This window comes from Aristolochia californica, unplaced genomic scaffold (assembly GCF_029961685.1).
Source record: "Aristolochia californica isolate CCGP_79_NKW_82.1479 unplaced genomic scaffold, dmAriCali1.0.hap1 SCAF_15, whole genome shotgun sequence".
Taxonomy (NCBI): domain Eukaryota; kingdom Viridiplantae; phylum Streptophyta; class Magnoliopsida; order Piperales; family Aristolochiaceae; genus Aristolochia; species Aristolochia californica.
In genome coordinates this window covers 218,218-240,477 of record NW_027181826.1, presented here as the reverse complement: position 1 = coordinate 240,477, position 22,260 = coordinate 218,218, and the positions used below count along the sequence as shown (strand labels likewise).

The 22,260-nt window shown below is 37.8% G+C and overlaps 3 protein-coding genes across 12 annotated transcripts; 1 reads left to right on the top strand and 2 right to left on the bottom strand.

Annotated features, from left to right (window-relative positions):
* The first annotated feature begins 717 nt into the window (after window positions 1–717).
* LOC137952075 (protein neprosin-like) lies at window positions 718–2,666 on the top strand. Its single transcript, XM_068799144.1, has 7 exons — window positions 718–876; window positions 971–1,057; window positions 1,144–1,362; window positions 1,450–1,620; window positions 1,715–1,771; window positions 1,862–2,008; window positions 2,229–2,666. Exons 1-7 carry the CDS (start codon window positions 718–720, stop codon window positions 2,664–2,666), a joined length of 1,278 nt encoding a protein of 425 aa, XP_068655245.1.
* A 5,727-nt stretch (window positions 2,667–8,393) lies between these two features.
* Window positions 8,394–14,679, bottom strand: LOC137952074 (protein neprosin-like). The gene is made up of 8 exons (XM_068799142.1): window positions 14,675–14,679; window positions 14,395–14,467; window positions 13,685–13,864; window positions 9,614–9,817; window positions 9,326–9,493; window positions 9,157–9,210; window positions 8,922–9,071; window positions 8,394–8,765 (listed from the first exon to the last, which is right to left on the bottom strand). The coding sequence occupies exons 1-8, from the start codon at window positions 14,677–14,679 to the stop codon at window positions 8,394–8,396; spliced, it is 1,206 nt and encodes a 401-aa protein (XP_068655243.1).
* Window positions 13,407–21,868, bottom strand: LOC137952225 (pentatricopeptide repeat-containing protein At4g26680, mitochondrial). 10 transcript variants are annotated; one of them, XM_068799311.1, is made up of 5 exons: window positions 21,626–21,868; window positions 15,259–17,569; window positions 14,675–14,891; window positions 14,314–14,455; window positions 13,407–13,864 (listed from the first exon to the last, which is right to left on the bottom strand). In XM_068799311.1, exon 2 carries the CDS (start codon window positions 17,522–17,524, stop codon window positions 15,821–15,823), a length of 1,704 nt encoding a protein of 567 aa, XP_068655412.1. In that variant the 5' UTR covers window positions 17,525–17,569; window positions 21,626–21,868; the 3' UTR covers window positions 13,407–13,864; window positions 14,314–14,455; window positions 14,675–14,891; window positions 15,259–15,820. The 10 variants fall into 10 exon arrangements, with proteins under 10 accessions (XP_068655412.1, XP_068655413.1, XP_068655414.1 ...); XM_068799312.1 differs by having other exon boundaries at window positions 14,675–14,881; XM_068799313.1 differs by having other exon boundaries at window positions 14,675–14,802.
* Window positions 21,869–22,260: the final 392 nt, after the last annotated feature.

Genomic DNA, 22,260 nt, shown 5'->3' with positions numbered 1-22,260 from the left:
GTGTCACTTGTATATTTACTTGTCTCAGAGGGCGACATTTGACCGGACATAGACTTCTTCCTTCATTTGTTTCTCAGTTTCTGAGCAGTTTCTCTCCCCTTTGTAAGGAGTTAAAAACGTTTCCAGAGAAGATCAACAAACAATAATCGATACACTACCATGGTTAGTGTCACTTGTATATTTACTTGTCTCAGAGGGCGACATATGACCGGACAAAGGCTTCTTCCTTCATAAGTTTCTCAGTTTCTGATAAGTTTCTCTCCCCTCGGTAAGGAATTAAAAACGTTTTCTACTGAATGTCAACAAACAATAATCGATACACTACCATGCGTCATTTTAATGACCGAGAGGCAGGATTCCTCTGATTATAAATAGATCGAAGTGCATGATTCAGAAGCCATCAGAGAAACATCCAAGTGCACAGTAGCCTGGTAAGTGCAGGGACGCAGTCGAAAAGTATTTCTGGCTTTAAAGATTGTGTTTGATTTGCTTAGTACATATGTAATAGCATTGGATTGGTCGAAGTCATCTCCATACAAATGGGTCTCTTTCACCTTTGTTTTTTAGTAGAAGGAACCAGTCCATTGCTAGTACACAGCAGTTATTTTTATAAAGATTTCTAAATGGAAAGCAGTTTGGGTGTCATTAACATCGACCGTGTGTTGACAATTTACAGGAAAAAAAGAAGTTTTCTCAGTTTGTTGATCATTCTATCCAATGGCTGGTCCTGTGAGTATCAGTTTCCGTCTAGCCTTGTTGGTATGCTTTGTGATTTGTTTCGTCTCTTGTAATGCCAATGAGATCTCAGTAGAAGAGTTTCTTGAGATGAAGAATTATCTCAGGTTTATAAACAGACCAGGAGAGAAGACTATTGAGGTGAATATATTCTCTTATTCTGAACTATTACTATTGCAGGGCTAAAATATTTGTAATACTAATCAAAGCGGTTGTTTTGATTCTTTTGAAACAGACTGAAGAAGGGGATATCTTTGATTGCGTCGATATAAACAAACAACCAGCCTTTGATCATCCAGCACTCCGAAACCAAACAGTTCATGTGAGGATTTCCATTCATAGTCATCTTTCTTTCAGTTTCATTGTCTTCTGTAATACTACTACACTAATTTCGAATTGATTAAACAGATGGAACCTGCTTCCATCCCTGATTGGGTAAATGCCGAACCTTCAGAGTACATCACGATGAAGACTGGGCGTGCGGATAGAGGCTGCCCAATGGGTACAGTTCCCATTAAGAGAGTTCAAATGGAAGATCTCTTAAAAGCTGGTTCTGTATCGAATCTCATGAACAAGTATGGACGAAGTGGTTACAGTCCCGATCGACTGAAAGTTACTCAACATAAGGTATACAACAAGAATAAACGAGATCTGATGCATAGCTCATACAATTCTCCATACAAATTAACGATACATTTCACTTTTATTTTTCAGTATGCTGTGGAAAGTATGTCAGGACTAGCAGGAGGTGTATACAAAGGAACACAAGTTACAATCAATTTGTGGAAACCTCAAGTAAAATCCACTGAAATATTCAGTCTTGCCCAGTTGTGGGTTACAAATGGCCCGTCTAACACTATCAACACTATCGAGGCTGGATGGAATGTAATTCACGGTTAATATGAATCCATGTTACTTCAAACCAAATACGAAAACACCAGTGAATTGTGTTTTTCTGTTTGCTTTGTACTTTTTTCAGGTGTATCCAGGATTATACGGAGGTGATAGTTCAACTCACCTGTTTATTTATTGGACGGTGAGTTCTGATTACATCCCTGGATTACTTTAGAAGATACTTCTTGACAATTGATACGAATTGATTCAAACATTATTTTGCAATTGTCAGGCGGATGGTTATCATGGAACCGGATGTTACAATTTACAGTGCCCTGGTTTTGTACAAGTTAGCTCCACAATAACACCCGGAATGAGTTTGAGAACAATTTCAACTTATGGTGGCAACCAAGTGGACATGACACTTCTAGCATTCTGGGTACCAATCGTTCTACTTTCTGGTTAAAAACAATATTTTAGCATAGTAATAACCAGGACTTCTCTAATAATGCTTATCTTCCAACTCGTTTTACAGTTTTTTATATTACTATAACTATCATACTTAAGGTTGGTCTATGAAAAATAGATGTTTATTATTTTACATAATTTGGAACATTCTTCACAAAAGCTAATTAACCTTTGGATATTCCTATTCACAGGATGAAGGCACCACAAGTTGGTGGCTTGGATACTATGGAACTAACGGCGGTAATGTCAACTGGGTTGGTTATTGGCCTGGTAAACTCTTCAAGACTTTAGTTAAAACTGCAAACAGAATTGACTGGGGAGGTGAGGTTGTTGGTGACTCCACTAGGACCTTCCCACAAATGGGTAGCGGCCATTTCCCATCTGAAGGCTATAGAAAGGCTGCTTACATGAAGAAGATCATGTATGTCGATCCAAATCTCGTGCTAAGGGATATTCCTACTAATGTTAGGAAAAGTGAAACTTGCCCCTCGGGCTATAAGCTTCAAGACATGGGGACAGGGTCATCTGACTTTCGTAGATATTTCTTCTATGGGGGACCTGGTGGTCGCTGTACAACTACATCTGAGGAGGCAGGGACCACCACCTGCATGGAGGAAGAAAGTGAATGACGCAATGTCATAAGCCTACTGTGTGTGTTGTGTCTTCTTGAGCACGACTGTGTGAATGTGACGATGAATAATACTGACTGAGTAAATGCCTCACTTACTATCTAGTGGTTAGACCTGCCAGTGTGGTTGTACTTGTAATTTACCTTCTCTTTGTGTGTGTAAGTTTGGTTGTACTCAAATAAATCAAGTATGACTTGCCTTGATTTTAATTGTGTTCAGCATATATTTACTGAAACTGATTGTGGGTTTGTGCCATGGGAAATCATAAGAAATGGGTGAAATAAATATTTTTCTGTTTTCTATGGAAAATCTGAAGCGCCATAGAATTACAAACGTGAATAGATCACTCTAGACACCAAAATCTGAGACTAGAATATGGCCTCCATATTCCCCCCAAAAAAAGGGATTTTTATCCAAATATCAGATTTAAAAAATTTAATTACCTAAATATCAAAATTTCAAACTTATTTCCCAAACTATCAGACTTCAACCTTTAAAATCCATGCGGGGTCAGTCAAATCAGTAAAGCTTGTCTACGTGGTGCAAGGAAGGAGGAAAGATGGAAGAGAATGGGGAAGGAGGAATTTAGGATGTAGTGGACAGGTTGACTCCTATAGATGTGGTCGATCCCTTTCTCCTTCTATATTCCATGTCTCATTTTTTTTCAGGATGATGTAGTTAGTTCCTCCTAGTGCCTAGAGTCTTATATTACACTTCTTTTGGACTAGCTACTTGTTTCTTTTTCTTGCTAGGTCAAATGATGTGTTAGCCTAGGTGGCTTTTCAAGAGAAGGGTGAATTGATATATTCAAATTAAAAATAACTTGTGCATGTGATTAAAAATTCATGCATAAATTCAATTCAACATAAAGAACAACTTGCACATACTACATGGACAAATAGATTTTTTGTTATCTATGCTCCATTAGTGGTAGTCACCACCCAAAAAACCTTGTTTGGGAAAATTTCACTATTAAGCGCTAATAACTGGAAAATTACAAAAACGTTTATGGCTACGTGTAGCTCAATACATGATTTTACACAATGCTAATCTCCCCAAGAGATTGTTGCTAGATTCTAGCTCTAGTTACACCTTTCAATCTAGAGTAATAGGTTCTAGATAAACTTTGCACAATTACATAAAAAGAAACGAAAAAAGTTACACCCTTACTTGGAGAGATGCTTCTCTTTGTGAGATTCAAGCTGCCTCCTCCATTGTAGCACATTGTGAAATAATCAAGGAGTTTGTACTATGATGAGTGCAAGGATGATTGAAAGAGAATAAAGTTTTTCAAAGTATGTGAGTCTCTCTCTCTTTCTTTTTAAAGAAGTTTTGATGAAAATTTGTAAGATAAAGGATAGTAGCTTGAAGATATGCCAATAAACACTTACTCACTCATTTACACACAATTTAGTAGGGTATTTATAGCTTCCCCAACTCAAACTAAACGTTATTTGTTTGTTTGTAAATATCAGTACTTTGATTGATCGATCATGACGACTACTTTTCTGTCAAACAATGACTTATTAATCGATGGACTGATCGATCAATATGTTACCGTTGGTCCAAAAAAATCAAGTTGATCAATTATTTTCAGTGGATGATCGAACAATCGAGATTACCACTGGCTGTGTAATGCAAGTATGATCAATCAATATATTTTCCTATGATTGATAATGTTTTATGTCCCTTATTGGCAAGGTTATGATTGATTGATCAATTAGGAGGGATGATCGATCATTCTATAAAAACTTTGCTTACCTGGTCAGTAATGATCGATCAATCCAAGTGGGATGATCTATCACATGTTATAACATGAAATGGTCATGTTGTGGATGATCGATCAATTGACTATGGTTTATCAATCATGCTTTATATTATTTGCTACACAATTTTGGATGATCGAACATTACCAGTGGTTGATCGATCATTCCAATGCCAGTTTAACAATGTAGACTTTTTAAAATATGAGAAATTTTTTTTACAAGCTCTAACATGTTTCTAAATGATGTTTGTGATGATCCTAAACATGTCTATATGTAATTTATAACCTAAAACTCCGATTTCACAAATATTCTTAAGGAATAGGAAGTTTGGAATGGTCTCTTACAAAAAATGACTGAGTTTAGATATTTGTCTATAATGCTTAAACTCGAATCTTCCCATTGTCTTCTTCCTTGTGGGTGCTTCTTCAAGAGACATTCTTCAATTGTGTTTGAGGTCTTAAAATTGGCTTTGATGTTTTAGACCTTGCTATGTTCTTGAAAGTGAAGTATCTAAAATATTTGAATTTTTAAGTTATTAGTTCAATTAAGTTTTTTGTTATTATCAAAAGTAGTGTGGGAGTCAACAATAATGTACTTTTGGCATGAGTTACTTGCTCCCTTTTGATGTATTGTTTGTTCAGGGGGGGTTAGTCCACAATGAACTTGAATTGAAGTGAAGAATTGAATTGAACTTAAATGAATTGATTCAACTTCAACTCATCCTTAGGGGGTTAGTCAACATGACTCAGGACATGATCTTCATGCGTATTACTCAGTTCATGTCCTGATGTCGTTAGGGAGTGCCAAACTTCATGTCATGTACATGATCATCCATGAAGCAGGAGTTCATGTCCCAAGAGTAAACAGCGAAAAGTGCTTTCCGCCCGACTTTGAGAATCATGTACATGACTCACGCGCGGGGCTCTCTCTGGTGCACCCCTCTCTCGTTCCCGCAGCTCTATCATCTCCCTAAACCCAGAGCTCTCTGCTCCCTCTCTCGTCTCCACCGTCCTTCTCCGGTCTCCCTCTCTCTGGTCTCCCTCTCTACGGCCTCTCCCTCTCGACATCCGTTGTAGAGTACAGGAAACCGAGAGGCTCTGCGACGGAGGTCGAGAGGGAGGGAGGCCTTCCTCCCTCGGCGACGGCCTCTCTTCCCCCCTCCCTCGGCCATCCTCCCTCTCGACCTCCGTGGTAGAGCACGGGAGGTCGAGCATCTGTTGCAGAGCTTCTCAGCCACCCTCTCTTCTTCCTCTCGGTGTACCGTCGGAGCACCGCCTCTATCGGTGTTACTCGCCGCCGTCGCCATTGCCCGCTGCCTCTCTTCTCTCTCGGCGTTCCTCTCTTCCCCCCTCCCTCGGCCATCCTCCCTCTCGACCTCCGTGGTAGAGCACGGGAGGTCGAGCATCTGTTGCAGAGCTTCTCAGCCACCCTCTCTTCTTCCTCTCGGTGTACCGTCGGAGCACCGCCTCTATCGGTGTTACTCGCCGTCGTCGCCCGCTGGCTCGCCGCTGAGGAAGACGACGATGGTTTAATTTTTCCTAAGTTAGGAAAAATTAAACTATCGTCATAAAAATCATTAATTTATAAATTTTATTTATAAAAATAATTATTTTTATTTATTTAATATATTTATTTTATAATTACTATATTAAAATAGTGATTTAATAGTCATAATTAAAATATTTTTAAAATAAATATTTGATAAATTATTTTGACATAATTATCCGATTGCTATAGTTAATTAAACCAATAGTTTTAAATTTTGTGATAATATATTATTAATTAATAATACATAAAATATATTATGTACAAATATATAGTGTGTTAAAGTTATGATTAGATCAATTTTTTCTCTTAAATTATTTTATTTTAGGTCAAAGTATATCATATGTTATTAATAAATTAATAACTCAACGTAATACTTTCGTTTTTGTTATTTATAACGTTATTTATTTATTATTTTTAATTAATCATGTGCATATTTCATTGGCTCATGTAATTACCATATTAATGTACAATAAAATATCTAATTAAATTAATACATATATTAATATATTTAATTATACATTAAATAACTTATTCGTATAGTAATAATGGTTGTTTTACCTAATTTGGTTTAAGGATTATGTTGTAATTAAGTGTACTGTAAGGGTTTAAGAATTTTCTTGTTTTTTATGTTTTTCTCATGTTGGGGCACTAACACTGGAAATTATTTTCCAGTGCACATGAAGTCGTCAATACTAACACCAAGTGCGAAGATGATCTTCATGTACATGACTGACATGATCTTCATGTTGGACATGAACTTTGATCTTCAAAAATCCATTTGGGGGACTAACCCCCCCTAGGTGTTAGTGTAAACGAGTTCAAGTGGACTAGAAAACAGATTCCAGTATTAGTGCCCCCAAATGAAAAATATGATATAAACAAGAGAATGAGTAACTTTTTATAATATACTTAAATAGAACATATACCTAAATAGATAATTAACCAAAATAAACATTGTTACTACACTTATAAGTAATTTAACATGTAATATTAAAATATGTTAATATCCTAATTAACAAAAAATTATATTATATTACTTAATGATTATAGTTTATTATAAATTAATACAATAATTACGTGTGACTAGAATAAATGATTAAAAATTAATAAATAAAAAAATAACAGAAGCGCATATAATAAATAAATAAATTATTTTGTAATAACATAAAAAATATTTTAAAATTAAAACTCATTAATTTAATATAATAATAAATAAATAAATATATTTATCAATAACATAATATATATTTTTATGTATTAATAATTAATAATATATTGTCACAAAATTTAAAACCATTGGTTTAATTAATTATAGCAATGGGATAGTTAAACCAAAATAATTTATCAAATATTTATTTTAAAAATATTTTAATTATGACTTTTAAATCACTAATTTAATATAGTAATTATAAAATAAATATATTAAATAAATAAATAAATTATTTTATAAATAAAAAATATTAATTATTATTCTTATTACGTTGGTTTAATTTTTCCTTAGTTAAGGAAAAATTAAACCATAGTCTTCCTCACGGTGCGCGTTGTCTTCCTCAATGGCAGGCTAGCGGGCCATGGCGATGGAGGCGCCGCTTCGACAGTATGCCGTGAGTGAGAAGAGAGGGATGCTGAGAGAGAAGAGAAGCCAGGAGGCCGAGAGGCTCGGCCTCCCGTGCTCTGCGACGGAGGTCGAGAGGGAGGAAAGTCGACGATGGGGGGGAGGAAAAGTGGTTGATTCGCAAAATAGGTATGAATCTACTTTCCCCCGTTTTTGCCTGAGCGAATGAAATGGTGTAATCTCACTTCAATTCAATTCTTTCTACACTAATGCCATTATTTGACGAACTAAGTAATGCGAGGGGAATTCATTTCACTTCGTTCAAGGGATCTTGATCGAACACAAGAAAGAATGGGCGGGAGGGACCCCTTCCCCATTCCCTTTGTAGTATCACAGTGTACTACGGTGAAAGCACCTGCAGAGTCAACCTGTAAATCAGCTGATAGGTCGACTGATATACAGTTTCAGAGCAAGCCCTCATTAGACTTGCGTCTTCCCAAATTGAATCTAATTTGATGCTTGAGTCAGAGCTAAAGTTAGAGCTTCCGGATGAAGCTGCCTCTTTTACTGACAAACTCAGTTAGGACTGTACGTAGGCCTATCTCAAACTCTCATTTTTGGAAACTTACGGAAAGTTATGTGTTTCCATTACCAGATAACAGAAGATCCACTCTAAACACCTAATTTGAGTAAAAAGAATGTTGGATGTGAAGTTTATATATACTTGTAAATCTAAAGACAATCATTCGCAAAATCAGTTTCACTCAAAGTCCGAACTCAACATCTAAAGCCCTCGTGATACCTAAACAACTTATTAACAACTGAGATTGAATCACAGTCTCCATTGAATCTGTGAATTTAGCACTTGCCACCAGGTCCCCCGAAATAAAAATATCTGTGCCAACTGCCTTCATTTCCATGATCAGTCAAGCCATAGCACGCCGGTGCTTCATTATTCCTCACAACATCATCACCTGCAGGAGCGTCTTCAACTTTGCCCTGGCTGTTCAAAACTTGTAGTTCTTTTATATAAGAAGCTATCTTAACTTCCCCTTCTCTGGGGAAATGGCCACTGCCCATTGGAGGGAAACTCTTGTTGAGATCTCCATTGAAGACATCACCACCCCATTGAACTACATTGGCGCTTTTCATCTCGTTGTTGAAGACTGAAGGAGGCCAGAAACCCACATGCTCGTTATTGACAAGAAGCCACCACACCCCATCATTTGCCTGCATAACACAAGACTTAGTTAAAAGATTTCTTGGACCAAGCGGTCTAGTAGATGTGGACTCTCATGAAAAGAATATCGCATCAAAGAGTCCCATGAATTATAAACCAGTAAAAGTAACAATTCAATTATGGTTTGATAGGAAACACTTATATACCACGTAAATGACAACTTTGAGATCTACTTGGGGCCCTCCAAATTCAGAGCTGGTAGGAAAGAGTTTTGCACCCAATATCACATAGCGGCTGACTTGAACGAAGCCTTGGCATTCAAGATTGAAGCAACCTTTGGTGTGCTCATTATCTTCCTGGAGATCAAATTGGAATCAATAAAAGAGTAATGACACAGAAAAAAATGAATAGCATTGAAGGGTGAGATTTAATGATGCATACACTCCAGTGTGCAAACAATCGAGGTTCAGAGTCAGAAAAAGCCTTTTTGTTCACCTGGAGTTTCACAAACCATATTAGCTTGATAAAAGGGCTACAGTTTATGAAATTTAAAAGAGGAAATAAAAACAAAAGTGACAACTTTTATAGTAGAAATTTTGTTATGAAGTACCATCCATCCAGCTTGAATGACACCGAGCTTAGAACCAGAAACGCCGTATCCACGAAAGACTTGCAGACTCGCAGTGCTGTATTGTGAATCACTGACAGCCAGATTCCATACATTGAAGGTTGCTTGACCTCCTCTAAAATCACCTGGTTTGGTGCGAACAGATACAGACTGCGCAGTAGTTATAAAAATAAATCCCCCCTTACTGGGTATAACTTGAAGGACTAAGTCTCTTAATGAAGCCAAAAGAAATAAACTAGCAAACATATGAAAGGTTCGAAAGGTACATACACGAGATGGACTGTCTCCAGCTTGCGGACTGGTTTTATTCCAGTTGTGATACCGGTTGCCAAAACTAGACGAAGACCGAGATCTTAGCAAATCCCTGAATAGAACTCTTCGAATAGGGACAGTTCCGTCCGGGCAGCCTCCATCTGGCAATCCTATCTTCACGGCGACATCTGAAAGACTCCCCAATTCCAGTTTTGGTATAGTCTATACAGTCACCGGAGCCAAAAACTAAGTTATATCATGTACCTCAGAACGTCAATCAGGAAAACAACTTAGTATATACGATCCAGGAAAAGCAAATAATGTTAATAGCATGAATGATGGCACTGACCGGAATGGTGAAATTCTTGAGGAGAGGATGATCAAAAGAGGGTTGCTTGTATATATCCACACAATCGAATATATCTCCATCAACCTATTTAGAAACAATCATACTTCAGAGAGAGAGAGAGAGAGAGAGAGAGAGAGAGAGAGAGAGAGAGAGAGAGAGAGAGAGAGAGAGAGAGAGATCATTACATTGAAGCTTTTCGCAGCGGGCTTGTTGAGAGAGTTGAGCTGCCTCTTAATTTGAAGGTATTTCTCGTTTGAAAAAGTCCTTGCACTGCTGAAAGCGGGAGAAAAGGCAAAGCAAGCTATTATCATCATGAAAATAAATCTTGTGGCAGCAGCCATGGCAGCAAAGGAGAAGAAACCTTAAGAGACGACAGGAGGCAAGTTGTTTAAATATTTCAAGCTCCACCATGGCTGGCGTCTTTCAAAAATTAATTTTCGTGTCTACAGGAATGGAATGATTGAAGCTTTTTTCGCATTTACCACCTCAACTTCCTAATTCGTTGAGTAATTGAAGGATTCGCTTTCAATATTTCCTCGTAAAGTAGCCTATTTATGGGCTAACGGGTTTAATGCAATTTCTTCCGTAAAGAGTAGATTACGAAATGGATTATTTACCAAATTGGATTTTTATGTGTAATATTTTGTTAAACATCTTGCACTTTTAGTTATTTTCCATTATTATTTGAATGAGTAAAAACACTTCAAGTCTTCAACCGCTAGAAATGGAGGAAGTAAGTGTTCCGGGTTTAGATGAAAAGCTTAACATAATGTATTTTCTCTTCCTTTTGGCATCATGAAAATTCATTTTAGTGTAACACGAAAGGAAGCTTGAGGCACAATAATTAATGGAAGCACAAAAATTGTGTGTGTATATATATATATACAAAAATAGTAATTAAATTAAATATAAAAAATAAATATTCACCGACAAATCCACTACATAAGGAGGTACATAAGCTCACTTTCACTAATCACTACATATAGAGAAAAACTAATGTATATGGTTTGAGGTAGGTTGGGTGGGTGGAGTAGAACTTGGCGGTGGCTACGGTGGAGAGCTATGAAAGGTCAAGGACTGACCCACACTCCTATCTCTTTGGTGTGAAAGGCCCGTCTCAAAATGACTAGCCAAGTTAAGAAGCGTCTTTCCCAACTAATAAACCCAAAATCTTGGGATTCACTTATTTATGTGGGACTATTATTTAAAACTCCCCACACATGAGTACCTGATCTAATACCATATGAAGTTGGGTCCAAGGCCCATCTCAAAATGATTATCCAAGTTAGAAAGTTTTTTCCCCCAACTTATGAAGTTTAAGATCTTTGTATTTACTAATCGATGTGAGACTATTCTTTAGTAATTGGCTCACGTTTCATGTGATCTCTAGGTGCTCCCATCTATTCCTCCTATTCCTCTAACTGAAGCATATATGGAGCGTCCTCACATGGGGAATCAATCCAAAATGCCAATGTAGAGCTAACACAGTTGTTTCTAAGCCTACAATTCCTGCTTCTATTGCATCTACGTTATGAGTAATGGAGTCTCTAGAGTGTTAAAAGTCAGTGGACAGTTGAGTATGAAATCTCCCTATGCACACATTTGAGGGGTCTAGAATTTGTTAGTGACAACCTCATGAAGAAGTTAGTTAACCTCCTCTGGTCTAATCTCTTGATACTCCTCGATATCATCAACATTACTGCTACCCTCCTCACTCCCATTGTTATCCTCTCTTGGTTAACTAGGTTGAGAGTCAATTGAAGAACGGTGAGCTATCATGCTTCTCCACACCATCTGGAAGACATACTCATTCCCTTCTCTCAATTGGGGCGGTCATCTGTGCCATCTTCAATATATAATGTCGTGATGATCCATCCATGAAATCTCTTCTATAACTCTAGTATCACGGACTCCAGTCTCATCCATTGCATGGAGTCAAAAGTACACTGGAGGGGTCGAGCCCAAGAGGGCATGTGAGCTTTCTCAAACTCCACTCAAGCCGAGGAAAAATAACTAGGCTGAGGGGGAAGCATAGTAGTCTTCTTCCTGGCCTAGTACTTCCTAAGTAGAAGCTAAGTTGGTGGTTTTGTCTCTTTCAAGGCCACCGAAGGCTCAATAGGAGACTGAATCTAAGGAGACGGAGGCCCCTTTGTGCGATGAAAGAGGGGAACCTCATCTTTTGTATGCTCAAAATCCGAGTATGATGCCATCTCTAAGAGAGTAAGGTATAGGATTGGTCCTTTCCATCAGGTAGATGGAAGAATCTGGTCCTTTTGGGGTAGCATTGAGCTCATGTTTGAGTTAGTAGGAAGAAATTGAACAAAATAAGGGTTTGGGGAGAGAAGTAGTCGTGCACCTATTTATATCTTGACACATGGTGTCGACTCCATGCTATGGAGTGGACTCAACTAAGTGACATTGTAGCTCAGTAGAGTTGATAGGAGTCGACTCCTCCTGAAGAGTTCAACCCCTCTTAAACCCTTTTGTTTATTTGGCACAACTCCATTTTTTTTTCTTCATGCTATTGGACTCGACGCCTCTCAGAAAATGACTAAATTGCCCTTATTTTCTGTAAAATTTTCCCTCATACTTCATGATTAAATCAATTGTGCTCAAAAGTGTGAAATACAAGATTGATTGATTTTGCATGTCCCATATAGTTTTGATTCTCAATCTTGAGTTGAGACATAGATACAAGTTTTCATGTCTAGCTGGCTATGTCACTCAAATGAGTTATTTGAAGATGGTTAGTGCAATCTAAGGAAGATCTTGATAGAACATGGTTAAAGCTATAACTTCACAAAGCGCATTGGCTCTAGGTCAAGATTAGGAAAACCAAAGATAAAAATTTAGACTTGAGCTTAATTGAAAATCATGATGTGTTTGACTAGATGTAATTGCTTGCATAGACCACTCCAACCTTGCTTTTGAATTTTGAAGAATGTAGGCATATCCTCATAAAACTAAAGAGTCAAAATATACTAGAGTGATTAAGTGATGACAATCAAACTTTATCAAAGTTAAGAAAATTTGGGTCAACCACTTCACCCAATAAGAAATTTAGGCAAAAGATATCAAATGGCTGTCATTAAGTAATGCATATATGTCATTTGTAAATTTCTTCAAGGAATGAACATTAGAATTTGAAATCTTCACGGTTCTCTTGATATGTCATGGCTGCCCATGTAATGTTTTCAATATGAGTCGCCTTAGTACTGGGAGTATTAAAACCATTGGGAGGTCCAAATTAAGTTTCCTAGTTGAGTAATGGAAATATCAATATTGACAAAAAAAATTTACTTCATGCCTTGTTTTGATTTGAATGTTAAATTTGATCAATCCCATGAGTGATTGAAAGCTCTATGACCATAAGATGGTTGAGATTAAATTTGAATGAATTTCTTTAGTGTTTTTGGGTGCCTTTGTGAGTTTAGAGATGATGAATAAACCATTGGCCAACCTAGGACAAGAAGTTCACTACACAAATTTAGTTCAGACAAAATCCCCATACAAATCCATAAAAATGATATCAACCACTTTCTTTTGGCCTCTAGAGATTTCATTTTTTTATGAAATAGGATAACTTAGGAGATGCCATTGGAATAGTGACCGGATTTTTTTCTAAAATTGAAATAGAAAATGATTAGGAGGATGTAAATGAGGAAGAGATCAAAGAAAGTTAGGGAGGAAAGACCAAGTAGATTCACGATAGTGAAAGTACAACATGCCTCATTAAATACCCCATCTGCAGGGGAATGGCCACTGCCCAAAGGAGGGAAACCGTTCTTGGAATTTTCATTGAAGACATTGCCTCCCCATTGGACTATATTGCTGTTTTTCATCAAGTAGTTGAAGATGGAAGGAGGCCAGAAGCCCACTGTCTCGTTCTGGACGTACAACCACCATACCCCATTATCCACCTGCATCATTAAATGGAAAAAGATAGATACAACTGTGAAAGAGATTCAATGTTATTAGATATATCAGCGAGATAGTTTTAGTGAATTAGAAAAATTCCAGTAAGGCTAGATTTTATTGACATCAATTCCAGTACCACCATACCCCATCCGACAATGACCCGACTGACCGGGCCAGGCCACCTGGATGAGCAGCAACAGGTCAAACAAGTTGTGACCCTTCTCGAAGTCTTATAATCTTAAATCCTTGAAGATGGGGTCATTTCTAGTCAAACACAGTCCACCAACCAGTCTGGTCTGTGTTTTTATATCACTGCCATTTTTATTATCAAGATATAACACCAGCTTGTATCATTCTAAAACTTATCACAAACAACATAAAAGTAGATAATGCAAAAAGCACCAATCAATTAGTTTACTTTGACATAACCATGAAAAAAATAAAAGCATACCAATATTTTGGACATTGCAGCTACTCTTAGTGGCAATGGTCTTTAAACTTTCTTCAACACCGGAACAATAGGAAAAGAAACCTTGTGTTCAAAAGGAGGAGATGCTGCTATCACCTCTGTCACATAAGAATGCACCTTCAAACTGGAAAAATCGCTACATGAACATGAACAGTTACAGAAATGAAAATGAATTTCTTTGAAATATTAGTCAACCCAGAGTAATGCAAAAAAATAGACATCATTTCATGCTTGAACCAAAGAAAGCTTTTCAGACAATAGTTTATTCTTAAAAAAAAACTCCTTTTGTGTAGAGAAAATATTGTAAGAAACATGACACCTACTAATTAGCATAAATACAAACCTCATTGCTTCTCAAGAAGCCTATCGAGCTCAAGCACTTGTAACGCTATGACCGCATTTCTTTTCATGTCTAAAGTAGACGATCCTCAGGATTAGAAGAAAGCTGCATATTCTGCACACTTGTAGCATCTAAGACCACATTGCTATTGATGTTTAAAAGTAGACAGTCCTCGGGATTAGAAGAGAGCTGCAGACTTTAATCTGCACACTTGTATTATCTAAGACCACATTAGTTTTGATGTCTAAAGTAGACAAGTCCTCAGGATAGAGCAACTGCAAGGATCCTTGCTTGAACATGCAAAAAAGTTTATCGATTACATATTGCATCTTCAAACAGAGTACCGGGTTGATTTTAGCCTTTTCATTTATAGAGATAGAAAAGGATTAAAATTAGAGACACTTCAAATCTTGGTTAGGACATTATTTCTGAAAAAATAGATTTCTACTCCCACTTTAAATTAGAACTAAGATATTTCCTGTGGTCCTATTCAGAACTTAAAATAGAAATGTGGATTAAGTGTTGCATTATTTATATAAGTAAAAAAAAATGATTGCAGTTAAAAAATAAAACACAGAGGCACTTACCAAGACAGCACATAGTGGAGCACAGGTTGGAGAGGTTGTTCCCATTGAAGAACTTGTTCTGCCAATTGTCTGATTTCAAGTCTGTTCCGATTGGAAAGTCTTCACAGGCAAGACATCAGTTGAGTGGGCATGAATGAAACCATTACAATAGCTCCAACCAGTGACCACAGTACTAAATAACATATCGATCCCACTTTCTACAGGATGCTGGATAACATTAATGCTCAAATCACTTCACAGTTTTCTTTAAGCTTCAGTAGCAGGCATGAGGAAATATTTTGAATCCCAATCCATAATTTATGTTATAAAAATCCCTTACAGACTCTAACTATAATCAGACTAAGTTTGAGGGATATTCCATGTTGGCTAGACCACTAGTGACAGAGATGCACCATCAATGTGCAATTGATAACTTATGTTGCTCTGTTTTTTTTTTTAAGATCTTTTATTTTTATTTTTTTATGAAGGTCTTTAATACCAATTATGCTCTGCGCTGCTGGTCTTTAACACCAATTCCTCAGGTTGATTGTCTCCGTGTTCACGTGTGAGACATTTCCCCCAATTATGTTGGAATAACTTTATTCTTTTTGAAACCTTCTGGAAAGAGCTGTCTCTTCTCTGCTTCTGTGTACAGCCTTGCAATTAGATGGGCTTTTCCAGACTCATGGAGACCCTCAAAAATCTCTACCAAAAGGCTCCCAGTGAGAGCAATTGATCTCACCAACATTTCTAATAAAATTTGTGCAGCTCCTTCATAATCTTTGTTCTTCATAAATGCTGCAACTATCATGTGAAGAATATCAACAGTTGGATAAAAACCACTCTTTTTCATATGCTTAAAAAACAGAAATGCACGCTCTGAGTTTTGTCTCTGGCATTGCCCTATTATAAGAGCTGCAAAAGTTGAGGCATTAGGAGTCAGATCTTCTTTCTCAATTTTTTTCAACATATGTGAAGCTTTCCTTGTCTTTCCCTCTTTGCAGAGCCCCAAAACAAGAGCATTATATGTTAATATATCAACCTGCATACCATTTTTTAACATCTGTTCATACAGCCTAATGCCCATTTCACTATTTCCAAGTTTACCATAGCCATGTATGAGAATGTTGTAAGTAACAGTGTTGGGACTGACTTCTATGGCTTTCATCTCATTGAAAATTTTATTTGCCTCATGCATATTCCCTTTCTTGCAGAATGCATCAATTAGGGTGTTGTATGTAACAACGTTTGGTTGCAACCCATTCTTAGGCATACTGATCTTAAGCTTTAGAGCTGCACTTATCAGGTCATGATTGCAATATCCAGTAATCAATGAATTGTACGATGCAACTGTGGGTGCACAACCCATATTCTCCATCTCCTTGAACACATCAACAGCCTTCTCTAGTTTACCCAATTTACAAAAAGCTGAGATAATCATATTTAAAGTATAAACATTAGGAGAAATCCTGCATCGGCACATCTCTTTATAGAACGCTAGAACAATGTCAGCCCTGCGTAGATCAAGCAAAGAGCTCATATAAGCATTACATGACTCAATGGCTGGGAGAAACCCATAATCCCTCATCCGGCAGAAAGTATCAGTGGCATTTCTGAACTTCTTCATGTGAGCATATGTTTTGAAAAGGGAATCGAAGACTCGTGGAGAAGAGTCGCATAGACGGTAAGAATAAAGAAGAGCATCAAAGATTTCCAAAGGGCTTTTCTTTGGAACAAGGTTTCTCTTAAGAAGGGATTCAGCAGTCTTAAATTGCCTTCCCTTTGTGAGTATATGCAAGATTATGGCATGGACTTCAGGAGTGCTGGAATTGGGCTTCTGTAGTTCAACCCAATCAAAGAATTCCAGAGACAGAATGGGGTCCCGGTAGATTTTCAAGAGGATATGCTTGATTCGAAATGGATTTAGCCCAGAAGATAGAGAATTTAGTTTAACCCAGTCAGTGTGGATCAGATGGCTGTATGCAACGTTTATAAAGTCAAGATCTTGACCTTTGGGTTCGGGAATTGAGCAATGCGGTAAAGGGAGAAAATCTGTCTTCCCTCTCTGCAGTACATTTGGAAGGGCAGAAACAGGAGTTGTGTTCACAACATCAGCCATCTGTGATAAATTTCGCAAAAGAACTTTGTTTATGATCCTAATATGAGATGGACAAAGTGAGAAGCAGTGTAGTTTGTTCCCTTGAATAAGCGACCAACTGGAAAATCTTCGACTTTGTTTGACAACATCAAGTCCAACGTGACTACTTAAAGCCATTCTCCCAAGCATACCATAAGAGGAATTTCAATCATGTAATTGGAAACAGAGGAACTTCTGCAAGATAAACTAAGAATGTAAAAAGGTAAAGATAATATAAGTTAAGAAGTCTATAAGAATACAAAAAGATAAACTACTACACTTGTATTACAAAAATGAAAACATATATAAGCAAAAATTAACATAACAAATGTATTTTTGAATGAAAGATGAAACAATTATATTTCTAATATTATTATCATTACCAATAGCAAAAAATTTAAATAAAATAAAATCAACAAATCTAACAAACTTTTAACCTTTGAGGGAAAAAATTGAATGCCCGAGAATCCATAAAGATTCCAATATGAAATTAAAAAATTAAAAAAAGTCAGAGAGAAAGAAGGAAAAAAGAAAAATAGAATTCTAACTCTCGACTTTCATTTTTGCAAATGAAGAGCATGGGTTGGGTCGGGTTTCCCAAAACCCAATCCCGACCCGATGCCCATCCCCATAAACCCGTTCCTACCACATTCCCGTAAATCCGACCCATCTTTACCCCTCCCCATAAACTCGACCCTATGCCCATCCCTAGAACCTCGTTCCTACCACATTCCCGTAAACCCGACCTATCTCTGCCCAATCCCCATAAACCTGACCCACCTCCGGCCCGTCCCTACCCCTTTTTCATATCCCAGCCTCATCCTCGTTGGTCAGGTTTGGGGAAACCAGTCTCCAACCCAAAACCCAACGGGTTTTTTTTCCCTGCCCCATCCCCTAAACCCACGGGATGAAACCCAAAACTCAAACATAAGGATTTCAAGTCAAGTTGGGTTGGATTCCCCGCAAAACCCAACTTGATGACCACCCATAGAGATTATATGTAGATGGGAGAAGTCATTATTTGAGAGATGCCACAACTGGTGGGCAGAGTTTGAAACTTGTGTATGAAATCATACAAAAGGAATAGGAAGTCTGGTTACGGAGAAAGAGAAAAAAGTAGAAAAAACTCGTATAAAAACTAAGATATAGACAGCTAAATCAAATAGACAACTGACATGACAGAATTAAACTTTTAGCTCTATAATTTTTTTATAAAATCGAATTTGAGGTGCTTCCTTCATTTCATAGTTTAACTTTAGCATCTCAAAGGAACCCAACAGCATTTTGTATGTGCTTACTCCCTTTTTAGTGTCCAAAAGACAAGCATATTCTTGAATTTCGAGGAAATCCTAGTTACAGAAATAATAGACATCTAAAACTGAGGTCCAAAAAGATTTTAATGAAATAAAAGCATGTTCAACTTTTCTCCACTGCTCAACTCAAAGTAAGCATTATAAATTGCAAGCTCCCAAAAAAAAAAGACAAAGAGTTCACTTTCTACATTTGAAAAGGACCTAACCACTAATTTTCGTCTTCAACCAACTCGAAGAAAAATGATGAACCGATACTGTTTCATGGAAACATTTAAACTATAAATACATAATTCCACCCACCGATGAACCATCACCAGATCTAGTCAGACTGCACAACATTTCTCCACAACTGGAAGGAGAGAAATTAGGAGATTGTGCAGGAAAAATGAAGAGGGTCGAAGATACTGAAGAGGATTCAGAAAGTATTGCCTAAAAAGGCAAACTGTTGACAGCAAGAGTTTCACTAGCACAGCAAAAGAGCAGAGCAAAAAAACAAAAACCCTATGAAACACCACACACAAAGGAAAACAGAGAAGGAAAGAGGCTACAAACTTTAGAAGAGAAGACGGAGGAGAGCCTATGGTTATATCTGAAGAGAAGGGATCGGAAGTTGAGCAGAGGTCACAGCAAAGGCAGTGAAGATGCCATAGTATTAGACGCACCTCAGAAGATGTCTACTTCTAATGGAATTCGCCACATTGTGGAGGATAACGATACCAAATAAACAAATAAAGGCTGCCTTGTCCTACTCCAGAACATATTTTACACTTGTTCTTACAAAATTGAGATGCAATTATAACTAGAAGAGAACTAATAATTTTCAATGGCATGGTTGTAAATAACTTTTCTCACACCATTCAATGATGCAATTTGATAAAAAATCCATGAACTCGATAAGACAAGTATGGTGGCTACTGAAAGCAAATGAACACCCTGTTTTACAGGCAATGAAGGGACCTACACAAGAACCAAGATAAGTTATATATAATCATACAGAGAGAGTTTCTTTTTCAGCCTATTAAAATAGAATAAGTTTATTTTTTGAAATTAATGCAAAAAGGTTAAATAAGTTATTTCCTTGGAGAAAGGAATCAAAAGCATGATCATAAAATTACTAATAATTAATGTTTGTTTTGTAGGGGAGATTGGCCGAAGCTGGTCCCATGCCCCCACCCCCCACATCTGATTTTTTTCTTCTCCCCCCTCCCCCTACACCTCCTCCTATCTTTTTTTTTTCTTTTCCCCCTCCCCCCTCCCTCCTCCCTCCACTCCATCTCTTTTTTTCTTTTTCTTCTTCCCCTCTCCCCCTCTCCCCCTCCTCCCCATCTCTTTTTTTTTCCTTCTTCCCCTCACCCTAGACCTCCCCTTCTCTGCCTCCCCAGTCTCACCCTAGACCTACCCACCACTGACACACTCGGCAAAAACCTCGTGTTTCCAGACTCCATTGGGCAACCTGTTGCCCAAATTGATCTGCTCCATCAGGAGATCAAGCATCTTGCTATCTTTGTCAAAGGTCCACGTGTAGTATGACCTCTTGTAAGATTCGTCCATGACGCTTTTTCATTTTCTTCCTCCAGCCATCTAAATCGATAATAAATACTTATTTGGGTCATTTAATGATAATAAAAACGACTACCTATTACACAACACAAGGAAATTCGAGGACATGGCAAGTTTAGGATATTAAGTTTGTAGGGCTTGGGGGAGGGGGAGGCCAAGGGGGGGAGGGGTAAGGATTAGGGTTAGAAGTTAGGGTTTAGGGCTTAGGATTAGAGTTTAAGGTTTGGGGCTTAGGGCTTAGGATTAGGGTTTGGGGCTTAGGGATTAGGATTTGGGGCTTAGGGATTCGGGTTTAGGGCTTAGGTTTGGGGCTTAGGGATTCGGGTTTAGGGCTTAGGTTTGGGGCTTAGGGATTCGGGTTTAGGGCTTAGGTTTGGGGCTAGGGCTTAGGACTAAGGGTTTAGGATTTAGGGCCTAGGGCTTAGGGCTTAGGGCTTAAGGGTTATGGTTTAGGGTTTGGGGTTTAGGGTTAGATGTTAGGGTTTAGGGCTTAGGATTAGGGTTTCGGGCTTTGGGCTTAGGGTTTCGGGCTTCGGGCTTAGGGCTTAGGGTTTAGGTTTTGGGGTTTAGGGTTTAGTTAGGGTTAGGGGTTAGGGTTTAGGGCTTAGGATGAGGGTTAAGGGTTTGGGGCTTGGGGGTTAGGATGAGGATTAAGGGTCTGGAGCTTAGGGCTTAGGGCTTAGGATGAGGATTAAGGATTTGGGGCTTAGGGCTTAGGATGAGGGTTAAGGGTTTGGGGCTTAGGTCTTAAGGCTTGAGGTTTAGGGCTTAGGGCTTAGGGCTTAGGGCTTAGGTTATGGTTTAGGGATAGGATTAGGGTTAGGGCTAGGGTCTAGGGTGGGGCATAGGGGTTAGGGTTTTAGTGCATAGGGTTTAGACCCTAAACACACAAAATTGCAAATTCTATTAAAAAATAGAAATCAACTTCGATAAATCATCCATTAAATCACCAATTAGAACAAAATCATTATTTAAGAAACAGAAATAAAATACAACAATGAAAATTATCATTATTGAATAATCTGCTCAATTTACCGAAATAAAATACAACATTAAATGGCATATTAATCCATAAACAAAAATACAGAAAATTAATAAATGCAGAGATCAATTCAATCAAGTTTCAATTAAACTTAGTAATAACTTCAATTTAAATCACAGTTCAATTTATCTGCAATTGACAAAATTTTAATTAACATAAATTCAGAAATTACACGAAAAATCAATACAGTAATTAAACTGTAAATCACTACGAAAAATCAATACAGAAATTAAATACCTAAATTAAAAATATACAATAATTACAAAATTTAGATTCAATTAACAGAAACCCTAAAAATATTTTCATCAAAATTAACAGAAACCCAAAAAAAATTACCTTGGTCAATCAGCTTCTAAAATTCGGCTTTAGAAGGTGAGAGGAGTTCAATACGGCTTCGGTTTTGAGAGAGGAGGCAGCGAGAGGATGAACAGAAGGGAACGGCGAAGAAGGTTGAGAGACGTGGCTGAGACGAAGACTGGGTTGAGAGGAAAACGTCGAGGGCGAAGCCGATCGGCGGCGGCAGGGGAGAAGCGGCCGATCGAGAGAGAAGCAGGCACGGCGAGAGGGGGAGGGAAGGCGTCAAAGCTCTGAAGTGTCGAGAGGGAAGCAGGCGTCGGCGAGAGAGCGAGTGTCGAGAGGGAAATCTGAGGTTCATGAGAGTGATGACGTCTTATCCTACGTGGATAAAGATAAGACAATTTGATGACGCGGCAGAAGTTCCCTTAGTTGACGATGTGGCATGATGGCGTGGCAGATGACCCATGTCCGCTTGAGTCCTGATCTGACTTAAAATTTCAGTAACCCAAAGTATGTCCCTTTAATTGTTTTATTTATATTTTCTTTCTGATTACTCTCTCAAACGTAGGAGGTGATAATTGACTTTTGAGTGTGGTTAAATTGATGGGATTAAGGTGGGAGTTCTGTCTATCTTCACCCACTATGGCAACAAAAAAAATAAAAACAATTAAGTG

Bases quoted from the DNA above. Each gene is read 5' to 3' on its own strand.
- LOC137952225 (XM_068799310.1), bottom strand. From the start codon at position 17,524: ATGCTTGGGAGAATGGCTTTAAGTAGTCACGTTGGACTTGATGTTGTC.
- LOC137952074 (XM_068799142.1), bottom strand. The intron at 9,494-9,613 runs GTATGTACCTTT...ACTACTGCGCAG, and splicing joins CTGGAGACAGTCCATCTCGT to TCTGTATCTGTTCGCACCAA. The intron at 9,072-9,156 runs GTATGCATCATT...TTTGATCTCCAG, and splicing joins GATTGTTTGCACACTGGAGT to GAAGATAATGAGCACACCAA.
- LOC137952075 (XM_068799144.1), top strand. From the start codon at position 718: ATGGCTGGTCCTGTGAGTATCAGTTTCCGTCTAGCCTTGTTGGTATGC. The intron at 877-970 runs GTGAATATATTC...CTTTTGAAACAG, and splicing joins CAGGAGAGAAGACTATTGAG to ACTGAAGAAGGGGATATCTT. The intron at 1,058-1,143 runs GTGAGGATTTCC...TTGATTAAACAG, and splicing joins TCCGAAACCAAACAGTTCAT to ATGGAACCTGCTTCCATCCC.